This window comes from Myotis daubentonii, chromosome X (assembly GCF_963259705.1).
Source record: "Myotis daubentonii chromosome X, mMyoDau2.1, whole genome shotgun sequence".
NCBI classification, from domain to species: domain Eukaryota; kingdom Metazoa; phylum Chordata; class Mammalia; order Chiroptera; family Vespertilionidae; genus Myotis; species Myotis daubentonii.
This window is the reverse complement of record NC_081861.1, coordinates 7,222,799-7,238,985: the sequence shown is the minus strand read 5'-3', so window position 1 is coordinate 7,238,985 and position 16,187 is coordinate 7,222,799. Positions and strand designations below refer to the sequence as shown.

Genomic DNA, 16,187 nt, shown 5'->3' with positions numbered 1-16,187 from the left:
CACCAACATTATAGAGAAGACAAGCAACAGTGAAAACTGATCAAATCAAAGCTGGTCTTTGAAAAGACTAATAAGGGAGACAGACCTCTGACAATTTCAAACCCAACACACAGAATGAAAAGGTAGAATAACTATAGACAAAATAAATTTTTTTAAAAGAACAAGTGAATCTTTAAAAAAAATTTTTTTAATGTTGACATTAGAGGTGTTTCCCCGTTTCCCCCCCCCTTTGACCACTTCCACCCTCCCTCCCTTGGCCTTCACCAAACTATTGTCCATGTCCATGAGATATGCATACATGATCTTTTTAAACCATAGAGGCAATTTCCAAGACACAGTCCAACATAGGACTGTACTTCTTTTTGAGGTATGAGGGTTTGGTCTTTTCCTCTTGTAGGGATACCAGTTTAGTCTCCTGCTTTCTCTTTTTAAAAAAATTAAATTTATTGGGGTGACAATGGTTAATAAGACTATATTAGTTTCAAGTGTACAATATTATAATACATCATCTGTATATTGCACTGTGTGCTCATCACCCAAAGTTTAGTCTTTCTGTCACCATATATTTGACCCCCCTTCCTCTCTGTGAACCTCTCTATTGGTTTTCAAGTTTTATTGCGAAATGGGCTGATAAGCCAAGGGCTGCATTTGAAATCCTTCAGGAATGCTGGACAGCAGAACACAGATGAAACTTTGGAGAAATGACCACTCAGAGGGGCCTTCAAAATCCTCCACCTGGGAAAACCTTCTGTAGCAACCATTTACTTGATTATAATACTCTTTGCAGTATTCATGTGATTTGGTTTTATACAGATTGATTTTGGACCAATCAGATTTAGTAAGGTTCAGCTTCTTTATCACATTCAATATTCTGGTGCAGAAGGTAGAGGAAACTGTACTCCATGGTCACATAATTATCTTTGATAAGTAGAATGTATATGTTATTTATTTACTAGAGGCCCAATGCACAAAATCCGTGCATGGGGGGGAGGGTTGTTCCCTCAGCCCAGCCTGTGCCCTCTTGCAATCTGGGGCCCCTCGGGGGGTGTCTGATTGGGCCTAAACTGGCAGTTGGACATCACTCTCACAAACCATGACCCCTTGCTCCTAACTACCCACCTGCTTGCCCCTTACCGCCCACCTGCTCACTTCTTACCACTTGGCTCGCCGCTCCTTACTGCCCACCTGCTCACTCCTTACCACTTGGCTCACCACTCCTTAGCACTGCTGCAGAGGCGGGAGAAGCTCCCACCACTGCCATTGCATTCACCAGCTGTGAGCCCCACTTCGGGCTGAGCAGTGCTCCTGCTGTGGGAATGCACTGACCACCAGGGGCAGCTTCTGTGTTGAGCATCTGCCCCCTGGTAGTCAGTGAGTGTCATAGTGACCCATTGTTCTGGTTGTTCCAATCATTCTGCCATAATGGTCGCTGGGCTTTTATAGATATAAATTTGTGCATCCCATTTTCTCATTCTCCACTCCCATTTCCAACCCTCTCCCTCCATAGGCAGGTATTCTGATGTGTTTATTGTGATTATCTTTGATTCTATGTGTTCAGTCAGTTGTACATATTATTTGGTTTGAAAATTGTGTTTCTGTTAAAATTTTAAATACACTGAACATATGGAACAGTTTCTAAAACTTGTACAGTTTAAGGAAGAATAATAAAATTCCCATCTACCTCCCAACCATGCTAAGAACTAGAACATTAAAGTATTTTAGAACCCTCCTGTTTCCCTTCACATACCTCTTCCCCTGCCCCAGAGGAAACCATTATCCTGACCTTGATGTTCTCTCTCTCTCTCTCTCTCTCTCTCTCTCTCTCTCTTTTTTTTTTTTTTTTTTGCTTTTCTTGAATTTGCTTCCTGTGTAAGTATCCCTAAACAATATATGGTTTTGTTTTGAAAACCTGAGTGGCGAGCACACACCCCACTGGTTACTGAAGTTACTCCTGGGTGAAGCTGCCCAGGAGAGGAGGAGCTGAACAGAACCTCTCAGTCACTGTCTGGCTTCAGCTTCCCGAAGAGGTTACAGAGCCCCTTCTGGGGAAGTCAGTGGGTGAGGTCACACGGGAGTCCAGGGAACTAAACACGTGGCTCCCCTCAGTCAGTGCACCGGTGGGGTTGTTGTGTGGACCAGAATGAGTTGTCTGATAACAATATGGGTTGACGGAGTGGGGCCATCTATCTTCTTCTAATCTCCCCATAATCCCCTTTGCCCCCCAAGAGTAGGTGACAGCAGATCACTTCTGTGGGGTGGAATGCCTGTCCGCTCCGGAGCTGGGCTGCTGCTGTGCTTGGAGGGAAGGCTTGCAGGAGCTTTGGCAGCACGTGGTCAAGGTTAGCTAAGTACAGGTACTGTGAGTCAGGCTCACCTGGGCATTCTGTCCTCGGGTTAACAGACGACAGGTGGTGTTGTTTTCTCCTTAGCGAAGAGCAGATACTAAAGGATGAATGTCATGGAGTGGGTGACCTAAGACAAGGGAATATACACTTTATTTTTTCTTTCACCCTTTCTTGTTTATTCCTTATTATCCACATCCCCATCCCTCCCCAAGCCCTGCCATATAGGTATGTCTTTGAATGGGTTTATTCCACAAATATTTATTGAGCATCTACTAAATATTACTATGCACTGTTTTTGGAACTGGGGATACAACAGTGAACAAAACAAAAGGCCCTGCTTTGTGGAGCTTACAGTCTATTGGGGAGAGACAGACACTAATCACAATAAATAAATATGAAATATTTCAGGTGGTGATCGGTGTTTTATAGAAAAACATAAGACAAAAAAAGTAAGATAAGGGGATAGACAGTGCTGGTGAATGAGACCAATTTAGATATGCTGGTCAGGTGACATTTGAGAATACTGGATGGATGGGCAAGTCATCAGATTATCTGGGTAGAAGAGTGTTCCTGGCAGTGAGAACAAGTACAAAGCCAATGAAGAGGGCGGGTACTTGTCAGTTTGAGTAACAGCAAGTAGGCCAGTGTGGCTGGAGAAGAGTGAGTGATGGAGAGAATGACAGGAAATGAAGTCAGAGAGGGGTTGAGGTCCAGAATGTGTAGAGACTTTTGGGACATGGTGAGGGCTATGGCTTTTATTCTGAGGAGCTGGGAGCCATGGGAGAGTTTTGAGCAGAGGAGGGACATCATCTGGTAGGGATTTTTAAAAAGAATTTCAGATAAGAATTAGTAATAGGTATTACAACACTAGGCAAAGAAAAAAACAGACAACTACTAAGAAAACAAAAAGGTATACAACAAAGGATATATAATCAGAGCATACTCTGTGGTTTGATATGAACAATATTTACAATGTCATACTTATGCAAACAGTGATCATTGGTTGAACAAAAATTGTATAAAATCTTTAAAGAAACAGGAGATGCAACCACAAAGATGAGCAAGCAACGAGAGATTATTAGGGTTGAATTAGAAAGTGAAATATATGGAGCTTATACAAATGAAAAATGCAACTGTTGAAACAAAAAACTCAGTGGACAGATGAAACAACAGATCAGACACAGCTGAAGAGGTAATTGGTAAAAAGCTGGAGAAATTGCCCAGAATGAAGTGCAGGAAGAAAAGGAGACAGAAAACATAAAAAAGATGTTGAGATATGGAAGATATAATGAAGAGGTAAAAAATATGACTAACTGGATTCTGAGAAAGAAAATATATAAATAATGGGAGAGGGCAACATTTGAAGAAATAATGGCTGAGAATTTTCTAGAAATTCTGAAAAAAAAAACCCCAGAGGCATAAAGCAAGTGCATTTCTAAAGTAGAATAAATGAAAAAGAAATACATGCCTAAACATTTTAGAATGACACTGAAGAGCCCCCTGTACATCTCCCTCTGAGAGAGAGAGAGAGAGAGAGAGAGAGAGAGAGAGAGAGAGAGATCTTAAAGGTAGCCAGAATATAAGAAAACAAAAACACCTACAAAAACAGCAATTAGACTGGTAGCAGACTTCTAAATACCTATAGCACTGTCATTTAAGATGAGGATAAAATTACATTTACATGTAACAAAGACTGGGACAATTTAACACCAAGAGACCTGTACTAAAAGAGCATCTAAACACTGTATTCATAATGAAAGAAAATGATCCCAGAATGATGATCTGAGATGCAAGAATGTATGCATGAAAATCCAAACACTATGCACATAAAATTATACTAATGATAATGTAGAATTTATGAGGTTAGAAAAAAGGAACAAACTCAACACAATAGCATGTGGTCAAGAAAGAAATGCCTACAGTTGAAGGTTCCTGTGTTCTTGAAAATGGAGGTTAAAATACTGTTTAACTTTAGACCTTATAAATTAAACATGCTTGGTAAAATGTCAAGGATAACCACAAAAAGAATAGAAAAAATGTAAATTCCAAACAGTAGGGAGGAAAATATTGCATAAGAAAGCAAACACTACAAATCTTAAAGCTGAAAAAGCAAGCGAAAGAAAAAAAGAAAGAAAATGAAGCATAGAAAAAATTTTGATAGGAAATAGAAATAAAAAAGTATAATGGTAGAAACAAGCCCAAATATATCACAATAAATGTAAACAGATTAAACTTGCCCGTTAAAAAACAGAGATCACCAGATTACCTTTTTTTAAAAAAAAGGTCCAGCTATATGCCATTCCCAAGAGGTATAATTGAAGCATAAGAGCATGAAAATGTTGTAAAGTAAAAGGTTGGAAAATTATATGCCACATAAATCCTAACAAGAAGAAAAGTTTGTGTTGTTATATTAATATAAGGTAAAATAGACTTCAAGGAAAAATGCATTATCAAGAATAGAGAGGGTCATTACATATTTATCAGGAATATCTAACAATTCTTATTTTGAATAGTCCTAATAAAATATTCTCAAAATATATAAAATTTTAAAAAAGAACTACAAGAGAAATAGACAAATCCACCATCATAGTTGAATATTAATACACCTCTTACAATTACTGCTATATAGTGACACCAAAAAATCAGTATAGATATAGAAAATTTGAACAATACAACTAACAAGCTTGATAATAGACATATGTAGAACTCTGTAATCAACAATTAGAGAACATACATTCTTATAAAGCACACAGGAAACATTAAAAAATATTGATCACGTACTAAGCCATAATCAAGTCTCAATAAAATTCAGAATTGTTATCACACAGACAACATCCTCTGACCATAATGCAATTAAGATAGATTTCAATAACAAAGAGATAAAATTAAAAATCACCAAACATTGAGAAATTTAAAAACATACTTTTATATAACTCACAGGTCAAAGAAGTAACCATGATGAAAATGTTAAAGTACTCGGAACAGAACAATAATGAAATAGGACATGTCTGAACTTATAAAAGAGCAGTATTTAGAAGGCAATTTATATCCTTAAATGCACAAATCAAAAAACAAGGAAGGCTGAAGATTAATGAGCTCAGTATTCAATATAAGAAATTAGAAAAAGAACAACAGAATAAATCCAAAAAATGTGGAAGGAAGGAGATCAAAAAAGATAAGAGCAGAAATTAAAGAAATAGAAAACAAAGACATAATAGAGAGAAGCAACAAAGCCAAAAGTTGGTTCTTCGAAAAGACTAATAAAATAGACAAACCTCTGGAGAGATTGATCATGAAAAAAAGTGAGAAGGCACAAATAACCAATAACAGCAATGAAAAAGGAGACATAACTACAGATTATGTACAGCAGAGAATCAAAAATAAGGGAAGTTGATGCCAATAAATTTGAGAATGCAGGCAAAATAGACCAATTCCTAGAAAACTTTAACGTACCAAAACTGACTCAAGAAGAAAAAGAAATCCTGAATAGTCCTCTATTAAAGGAATTGAAGCAGCAGTTAAAACTCTTTCTACCAAAAATAAATGAATGAATGAATAAATAAATAAATAAACAAACAAATAGCAGAAGGCAGAATTTTCTAGTTGATATGTAGATTACAGATAAGTAAAGAGATACTGATTCCCTCAGCCCTAATGGTGTCCATGTAGAACCTAAGGCAGTGGAGACCCTAGGCAGGCTGCCTCTCTCTATGGGCAGCCTCCTGTGGAGATCCTTAGAGGGTGACCCTTAGTGAAATGTGGTCTGACAAATCCCTCTCCCGTACCTGCAGGAGGTGAGCACGAATGAGTAACATCCAGCACTCAGTTACTGCTCTGTGGTTAAGTGTGTTAAGCAGAGCCGAGCTCAATCACATGGACAGCCTCTTCAGTAGACAGTTTCTGTAGTCTTCTGCTCACTGAGGACAAGGGATCTGTGGAGCTGCTGGAGGAGTCTGTGTTCCAGTTGCCAAGAAACACCATACACAGCCAAGATGTGACTAGTTGGGGTGGGGTTGGGTGCAGGAAGGCCAAGCAGGGGCTTCTAGAGAGTGTAGCTCCTGGTAGAAGCCCTGAAACTCTGTCTTCATGAATATCAGATACTTTTATTCATTTGAAGCTGATGAGCCCTTTTAATGGTGTCCAAGCTAGCTGCGGGGCTAACAATGATGGATGTTCTGCAAATAAGAGCTTCATCATTATTTTGAAATAATTTATATGAAAGAGTTCAATTGTTTTGAAATCTAATCACATTATCGCAAGAAATTTTAACAATATATTCTTCAATAAAACAGAAAGAAAAGCTGTCAGATACCATTTCAGTTGTTGAACATTTTTGAAGACTTTAAAAATTGGTTTTAAATACTTTATCAGCTACTTGTACATAAATTTTTCTTGATCGTGACTACTGAAAATTTGAAAGAACACATCATTAAAAAGTCTTGGTCAGAATTTGGGTGTATCCATTTCAAGCATAAACCTAATATAAAAATAAACATGTTATTCAAGCAGTTTTCAAATTTTTCATTTAAAAATCTGAAAAGACTCCCAGTCAAGGCACATACCTGGGTTGTGTGTTTAATCCCGTGTGGGGGGCGACCGATCAATGTTTCTCTAGAACATCAATTTTTTTTCCCTCTCTCTCCCTTTCCTTTCTCTAAACATGTCCTTAGGTGAGATTTAAAAATAAATAAATAATGAAAACAAGAACTTAAAAAAAGTTGGCAGAGAACTCAGGGTCCACATACAGGGTGGGGAAAAAGTAGGTTTAGAATTTTAAGTACGTAAAAGTTTATTTGTGTATTATTACATTATTTTACATATGAACAACTGTGACCTGCTCTTGCCACACCCTGTAATACAGGGAATACAGAATTCACAAGTAAAGGGCAACAAGAAAAATAACAACAACAACCACACATGCACAACCCAGAACAACAACAAACTTTGAGGGTGGAAGAGTCTGATACCAGAGTTGTTAGAGTATCTAAAATGACCAGTTTTTTACCAAAAAAAAAAACAACCCAACAACTGTGAGACATGCAAAGAAACAGTAAATTATGTTACATATATGGGGAAAATAGCAGCCAAAAGAACATGTCCCCAAGGGGGCTAATATTTGGGACTTAATAGACAAAGACTTTAAATTAACTATTATAAACATTTTCAAAGAACTAAAGGAACCCATATCTATAGAATTAAAGGAAAGTATGAGAACAATGTCTTATAAAATAGAGAATGTCAATAGAGATAAAAATCATAAAGAAGAATCAAATAGAAAATCTGGAGTGAAAAGTATTACAAATGGAATGAAAAATACATTTTGAGGGGTTCAACAACAGATATGAGCTGGCAGAAGAGAAGGGTGAAGTTGATGATAGGTAAATAGAGATTATCCATTATGAAAAGCAGAAAGAAAAAAGAATGAAGAGAAAGAAACAGCCTCACAGACCTGTAAGACTACATCAGTGTACTAACATAAGTATAACAGAAATCTCAGAAGGACAAGAGGAAGACAAAGGGGCCAAAACATCACAAATTTGATGTAAAATATTAATCTATACATTCAACAACCTCAAGTAGAATAAACTCAAAGAGATCCATACCTAGATACGTAGTGAAACTGGTCAAAATCAAAGACAAAAAGAAAATCTCAAATGCAGCAACAGGAAAATGACTTATTGTGCATAAGGAATTCTCAATAACATTAGTAGCTGATTTCTTATCAGAAACCAGAGGACAGAAGACTGTGTTGCAACATCTTCAAAATGTTGAAAAAAAAAGACTGTCAAAGGAGAATTCCACATCTAACTAAACTGTCCTTCAAAGATGAAAGAGAAGTTAAGATAAACAAAACTGAAAGAATTCATTGCTAGCTTCAGGCTGAAATTAGAGGACACTAGATGGTAACTTGAAGGTACCTACATGGGTATGGAAAAAAATAATTTTTGTAACACTTTATTTTCCTATCTGTTATAAAAGATTGCATAAAGCAATAATAATAAAATTTGGTGATGGGCTTATCCTATATAATAAAAAGGCTAATATGCAAATCGGCTGAATGGAGGAATGACCGGTCGATATGAAGTGCACTGACCACCAGATGGCAGATGCTCAATGCAGGAGCTTCCCCCTGGTGGTCAGTGCACTCCCACAGGGAAAGCACCGCTCAGCCAGAAGCCAGGCTCATAGCTGATGAGCACAGTGGTGGTGGCGGGAGCCTCTCCTGCCTCGACGGGAGCACAAAGGAGCAGTGAGCCCAGCGGTAAGGAACAGTGAGCAGGTGGGTGGTAAGGGGCAAGGGGTCCTGGACTGCAAGAGGGATGTCCAACTGCCAGCTTAGGCCTGCTCTCCAGTCAGACATTCCCCAGGGGCTCTGGACTACAAGAGGACTGGGCTGAGGGACCCTCCCCAAGTGCATGAATTTCGTGCACCAGGCCTCTAGTAATGTATAAAGAAGTAATTTGCATGATAATACTACAAAGGAGGGGAGAGGAAACAGGTATGCTGGAGCAAAAGTTTTTACACACTATTGAAAGTAAGTTAGAATTAATCCAAAGTGGAATGTTTCAAATTAAGATGTTAATTGTAATCCCCAGAGTAACCACTAAGAAATTAACTCAAAAAATATATACTTGATAAGGAAATTAAAAAGTTAAAGTAGAAAATATCTACTTACCACAAAAGAAGAGAGGAATTAAAGAACAACGGAACCGAAGACATAAGATGTACGCAAAGCAAATATCAATCCTTCACAAACTCATCCAAAAAAACAGAAAACACTTACCAATTCATTTTATGCAGGCAGTATTACACTAACACCAAAACCAAAGACATCACAAGAAAACTACAGACCAATATCCCTTATGAATATACAGATGTAAAAATCCTCAGGAAAATACTAACAAACCAAGTCCAGCACCATAGAAAAAGTGTTTTATAACATGATGAATTAGGATCTATTTCAGAAATGCAAGGTTAGCTTATCATCTGAAAAGTAATCAATATAATACACCATATTAATAGAATAAAGCATAAACTCCACATGATCATCTCAATAGATGCAGAAAAGGCATTTAACAAAGCCCATTCATGGCAAAAGCACTCAGAGAACTAGGAGTAGAAGGGAACTTCTTCCACTTGGTAAAAGGTAAAACCCACAGCTAACATCATACTTAATAGAGAAAGAATCAATACTTTACCCCTAAGATCAGGAACAAGATAATGATACTTGCTGTCATTACTTCCAGTCAGCACTGTACTAGAAAGTCTAGCCAGGGCTATTAATCAAGAAAAAAACAAAACAAAAAAGCACCCACATGCTGGCCAGGTAGCTCAGTTAGTTATAGCATCATCCAGATAGGCCAAGGTGGCAGGTTCAATCCCCAGTCAGGGCACATGCAAGAATCAACCAATGAATGCATAAATAAGTAGAACAACAAATCAATCTCTCTCTCTCTCTCTCTCTCTCTCTCTCTCTCTCTCTCTCTCTCTCTCCCTCTGTCCCTCCCTCTTTCCTTCTCTCTCCCCCTTCCTCACTCTCTAAAATCAATAAATAGCCCTAGCCAGTTTGGCTCAGTGGATAGAGCGGTGGCCTGGGGATTGAAGGGTCCCAGGTTCGATTCTGGTCAAGGGCACACACCTTGGTTAGGGGCTTGATCCTCAGGAGGGGGCATGCAGGAGGCAGCCAATCAATGATTCTCATCATTGATGTGTCTATCTCTCTCTCCTTCTCCCTTCCTCTCTGAAATCAATAAAAATATATTACAAAAATAAAATCAATCAATAAAATTTTTTTAAAGCATCCAGATTGGAAAGAAAATGTAAAACTATATTTGTAGATCACATGATCTAATATACAGTAAATCCTCAGGAATCTACTAAAAAACTATTTGAACTAATAAACAAGTTCAGCAATGTGGCAGAATAGAAGATCAATAAATAAAAATCAATTGTATTTCTACACAATAGCAATGAATAATCAGCAAGTGAAATTAAGAAAATAATCCCATTTATAATAGCAGCAAAAATAAAATACTTAGGCATAAATTTAACAAAAGTGAAAAACTTATATACTGAAAACACTTCCAAAAGAAATTAAAGACAATCTAAATGGAAAGACTTCTCATGTTCACAAACAGGAAGACACAATATTGTTAAATGGCAATAATTCCTAATTGATATATATATTCAACACAATCCCTATAAAAATTCTAGCTGATTTTCTGCAGAAACATGGCAAACTGATCCTAAAATCCATATAGAAATGCAAGGGACTTAGAAGAGCCAAAACAATCTTGAAAAAGAACAAAGGTTGAAGATTCCAATGCCTGTTTTCAAAACTTACTATATGCAACTATAGTAATCAACACAGTGTAGTCTGGCATAATGACAGACATAGATCAATAGATTAGAATTCAGAGTCCAGAAATGAACCTTTAAATTTATTATTTATGGTCAATTGATTTTTCACAAGGTTGCCAAGACAATTCAAGGGGACGGACAGAATACTCTTTTCAACAAAAGGTACTGGGACAACTAGATATTCACATGCAGAAGAATAAAATTTGGACCCCTACCTCACCACACACAAAAATTAACTCAAAATGGGTCATCAACCTAAATGCAAGAGCTAAAAATCATATAACTCCTGGAAAAAAGCACAGGAATAAATCTTTGTGACCTTGGGTTATTGACTGGTTCCTTAGATATGACATGAAAAAGTCAACTGACAAAAGAAAAATAGGTATGGCCTGGCCAGAGTGGCTCAGGTGGTTGAGCATAGTCCTGTGCACCAAAAGGTTGCCGGTTCAATTCCTGGTCAGGGCGTTGTGGGTTTGATCCCCAGTTGAGGAGCGCAGGGAAGGCAACTGATTGATGTTTCTAACATCGAGGTTTCACTCTTTCCCTTCCTCTCTCTAATCATTTCCTCGGGTAAGGATTAAAAAAGAAAGAAAAAAAATATATAAATTGACTTCAAAATTTAAAACTTTTATGCATCAAAAAACTCCATCAAGAAGGTGAAAAGTCAACCCAGAGAAAGAGAAAAGATTTGCATTTTATATATCTGATAAGGGACTTGTCTCTAAAATACATAAAGAATTCTTACAACCTGTCCGGCTGGAATGGCTCAGTGGTTGAGCACCGACCTATGAACCAGGAGGTCACGGTTCAATTCCCGGTCAGGGCACATGCCCAGGGTTGTGGGCTATATCCCCAGTGGGGGGTGTGTAGGAGGAAGATGATCAGTGGTCCTCTCTAATCATTGATGTTTCTATCTCTCTTTCCCTTCCTCTCCGAAATCAATAAAAACGTATTTTTTAAAAAAGAATTCTTACAACTCAACAATAAGACCATCCCTTCCACTCTCTCTAAAAATCAATGGAAAAAAATATCATCAGGTGAGTTTTTTTTTTTTAAATATATCCCATTGATTTTCCACAGAGAGGAAGGGAGAGGGACAGAGAGTCAGAAACATCGATGAGAGAGAAACAATGACCAGCTGCCTCCTGCACACCCCCCATTGGGGACCGGAATCGAACTTGGGACCCTTTAGTCTGCAGGCCGACGCTCTATCCACTGAGCCAAACCGGTTTGGCGTCAGGTGAGGACTTTAAAAGTAGTTTAAGGAGGAGGAAAAGAAAGTGTCTGGGAAGGGCAGTTAGAGTGAGGACACCTACCCCCATCTCCTGACCTCCTGGTAAGAGGGCTATGCAGGAGCTGCTGGAGGAGCAAAGAGCTCAGGGGAAAGCTAGATTTCTATTCAAGCAGTGGTTCTCAGTGGCGGGGGTCTGGACAATCAAGGGGTGTTTGGGGGCATTTGTTATTGTCACGATAGTTGGAGATCACTGGTGACATTTAGTGGGCATGGACCAGGGATGCTCAGCTGCACAAAATAGCTCCACACAGCAAAGAATTGAACCACATTCCATACAACTTTAGAATGTCCCACCAGACAACCATGTAGGTAAAAAGCCTGGTTATTCATTCATTCATTTACTTAGTCATTCAACATTTACTAAGGGAGCCTACTATGTGCCAGGTAATAGGGATGCATCAGGGTGCGTGCGCGCGTGCGAGCACGCACGCACGCACGCACGCACGCACACACACACACACACATCTGCCCTATTTTTTTTTAATATATTTTATTGATTTTTTACAGAGAGGAAGGGAGAGAGATAGAGAGTTAGAAATATCAATGAGAGAAACATCGATCAGCTGCCCCCTGCACACCTCCTATTGGGGATGTGCCTGCAGCCAAGGTACATGCCCTTGACAAGAATCGAACCTGCAGACGTTTCAGTCCGCAGGCCGACACTCTATCCACTGAGCCAAACCAGTCAGGCAATGTCTGCCCTTCTAGAGCTTACAATTGAGTGGGAGAGTCGGACATAAAAAAAAAATGTGAATTTTGCCAAAACCGGTTTGGCTCAGTGGATAGAGCGTCGGCCTGTGGACTGAAAGGTCCCAGGTTCGATTCCGGTCAAGGGCATGTACCTGGGTTGCGGGCATTTCCCCAGTAGGGGATGTGCAGGAGGCAGCTGATCGATGTTTCTCTCTCATCGATGTTTCTGGCTCTCTATCTCTCTCCCTTCCTCTCTGTAAAAAATCAATAAAATATATTAAAAAAAAATGTGAATTTTATATTCTGTAAGAGGGTGAGGAACACTATGAGAAAAATAGATCAGGGTATGTGCTAGTGGAGAGCTGCAATTTTAAAAAGGATGGTCAGGCCCGGCTGATGTGACTCAGGGGTTGAGTGTCGACCCCTGAATGAAGACATCTCGGTTCGATTCCCTGTCAGAGCACATGCCCGGGTTGCAGGCTTGATCCCCAGTATGGGGCATACAGGTGTCAGCCGATCGATGTTTTTCTCTCATTGATATTTGTATCTCTCTCTCCCTAAAATCAATAAAAAGCATATTTTTAAAAAAATAAAAGATAAAATAAAAAGGATGGTCAGTGTAGGCCTCATTGAGAAAGTGACATCTGAATAGAGACCTGAAGGAAGTGAGGGCATGAGTTGTGTGCAAGAAAAGCATTCTAGGTACAGGTGATGGCCCAGTACAGACCCCTGAGGTGGAAGTGAGCCTAATATGTTCAAGTAGCATAAAGAAGGCAAGGATGGGTGGCATAGAGAGAGCAAGTGGGGAGAGTGGTAGGATATAAGCCCAGAGAGGTTATGAAGGCCACATCATAGATTCTAATATACTAGTATACTGACTGTTCCAGAAATTCTACAACTACATAAATTGAGGCAAGACTGCACTATGCTTTGTTTAGAACTTTATGAAGAATTGCTCATCATCTAGGAAAACTGCATCATCCTACCTGCGGTTTCTGAGTCATCAATCAACACACATGTATGTAGCTGTCACATTCCCAGGTTTAAGTATCATTATATGCAAGACCATTTCATTATGACTTCTAATAGAATTACATCCCAGGCTTTACTTATTAAAATACATATTGTTTTATTATAAATTGCTCTTCCTTTACTTCTCATTTATATTACAATTAGGACATTATATTGGTTTGGGGGGATTATATGTGTAGACAGATTCTATTATCTATGCACTTCATTTCAGAATAGTGAAGAGGCATTTCAAAATATACACTGTAAAAATGTAGTGTTGGGTCCAACAGGTATGAGAACCTCTAAGGAATGGAAAGAAAACTAAGACTCTTCAGAAGCCAGGGTGAGAATGGAGGGGATTTTGCTGATAATTGAAGGTGAGTTCCAGAAGGCCTGGTCAAAGGATTTCAGGGAGGGGACAGAAGGACTGTATGGGGATGTAACTAGGAGACCCTTGGTCTTCTTGTGTTGACTAACATAAAGGGCCTGATCCACTTTTTTCATTTAAGTTGCTCCTGCCGAAACCGGTTTGGCTCGGTGGATAGAGCGTCGGCCTGCGGACTGAAGGGTCCCAGGTTCGATTCCGGTCAAGGGCATGTGCCTGGGTTGCGGGCACATCCCCAGTGGGAGATGTGCAGGAGGCAGCTGATCGATGTTTCTCTCTCATCGATGTTTCTAACTCTCTATCTCTCTCCCTTCTTCTCTGTAAAAAATCAATAAAATATATTAAAAAAAAATAAGTTGCTCCTCACCCTAGGGGTCTCTACCTGATTAACACAGGAGGCTGGGGAACAAAGAGGATCTCTCTTCAATGAAGCCAGAAGCATCCCAAGTCCAGGCTCTTTTTTTTTCCACACAGAACAGTCTAGAGCCCTTGGCTAAGTTCACAGTTGCTCTTAGGCCAACCTCATTGCTATAAACAATGCACCTTTAAGCTATTTAAGAATGGAAAAGAGACAGGTAGAAAGAGGAAACACAATAACAGAGGAAGAGAACCAATGAGGTTAGGCTCAGAAACAGACAGGGAGTAAACAAAGCCAAAGACCAAGAGAGAGAATATTCTTCTCAATCACGACCGTCATTTATTGAATATTTTCTAGGGGCTGGGTATTGGGCAAAGGGATGCACAAGTATTGTCTCAGGTGGAGATGATTAGACTTCCATTTCACAGATGAGGAAAACTGAGGCCCACATCCATGAAGTAGATGGCTCAAGGTCTCATGGCTAGTTTTAACAGGATTCAGCCTTCTAGGTCTAGGTTGTTTAGTATGTCTCAGAGAGGGAGAGAAACAGAAAGATAGAGACAGACAGAAAGATGGAGATAGAGACAGACTGCGAGAGGGAAAGGCGGGGCAGAAAGAGAGGAGACTTACAGACACGCACGCAGACGATCATGTGAGCTGCAGACCTGCACAGAACGGCTTTCCAAGAGATTTGGGGGGAGGGGGCGGGAAGGTGGGCACGGGCAGTGGGCTACGCAGGGTACTCACCTAGTCGCAGTCTGGGGTCGCAGGGGCCCTCGCCCTCCCTTTGCTACCTGCGGGATCCTCCGCAACCCGCTGACCTAGGGTTGAGAGGCCGCCCAGGTAAAAGCTCACCCAGGCCCCACCCCTCACGCGCTCCCGCCCGGCCTCTTTCCCCCACGCCCCCCACCCACCCCGGTCGTTACAGCCTCTCACCGGACAACCTCCGCCGTACAAGCCACGTGTGAGCAGATTCCAAGATCCCAGGAACCGAGAGCTGGATCTCGAGAATACCCAGGAGGTATCCCTCCCGCAGGCTGAAGCGCGAACAGGATAGCTAGCTCCACCGCTACCTACAGCCTCGGGCTCCCATTGGAGGAGTGCCCTCCTGTCGGCCCTGGGATTGGCTGGAGATGGAAACACTTTTTTTTACCCGCTTCCCCCCCAGGCCCGGATCCAGGAGGAAGAAAACCCCGCCCCTTCGGGGTCTTTGATTGGCTGATTAGCCAAGCCCACCCTTTAAGAGGATGAAGATGAGGACTCATCATCCTCTTTTAGCGGGTCTATTAGACTAGCTGGAAACACTCAGATTCTAAGCCCAAAGTGGGGCCTGGCGCGAGTCACCCAATGATCAGATTTCCTGACTTCTTTTTTAAAAATATGTTTTTATTGATTACAGAGAGGGAGAGAGAGAGAGAAACAGCAATGATGAGAGAATCATTCATTGGCTGCTCCTGCACGCCCCCTACTGGGGACCAAGCCGCAATCCCAGGCATGTGCCCTTGACTGGAATCGAACTTGGGGCCCTTCAGTCCGCAGGCTGACGCTCTATCCACTGAGCCAAGCCAGCTAGGGCTGGCTTTTTTTTTTTTTTTTAAATTTAATACATTTTTATTGATTTCAGAGAGGAAGGGAGAGGGAGATAGAAATATCAATGATGAGAGAGAATCATTGATCAGCTGTCTCCTGCACTCCCCCTACTGGGAATCTAACTGTGACCTCCTGGTTCATAGGTCGATGCTC

At 40.2% G+C, this 16,187-nt stretch overlaps 1 protein-coding gene and 1 long non-coding RNA gene across 4 annotated transcripts; both read right to left on the bottom strand.

Annotated features, from left to right (window-relative positions):
- Positions 1–230: 230 nt before the first annotated feature.
- On the bottom strand, positions 231–15,506 carry LOC132224290 (uncharacterized). Of its 3 annotated transcripts, XR_009450635.1 has the most exons (5): positions 15,381–15,506; positions 15,192–15,265; positions 6,131–6,520; positions 1,216–2,472; positions 231–1,177 (listed from the first exon to the last, which is right to left on the bottom strand). It is a non-coding gene; the product is annotated as an uncharacterized LOC132224290 (long non-coding RNA). The 3 variants fall into 3 exon arrangements; XR_009450636.1 differs by lacking the exon at positions 6,131–6,520 and having other exon boundaries at positions 231–1,141; positions 1,186–2,472; XR_009450634.1 differs by lacking the exon at positions 6,131–6,520.
- Positions 4,467–6,095, bottom strand: KANTR (KANTR integral membrane protein). Its single transcript, XM_059679406.1, has one exon. The coding sequence runs from the start codon at positions 5,691–5,693 to the stop codon at positions 5,463–5,465; it is 231 nt and encodes a 76-aa protein (XP_059535389.1). The 5' UTR covers positions 5,694–6,095; the 3' UTR covers positions 4,467–5,462.
- Positions 15,507–16,187: the final 681 nt, after the last annotated feature.

What these genes read in the sequence shown, in the direction of transcription:
- KANTR (XM_059679406.1), bottom strand. Translation starts at nt 5,693, where the DNA reads ATGTCTCCTTTTTCATTGCTGTTATTGGTTATTTGTGCCTTCTCACTT.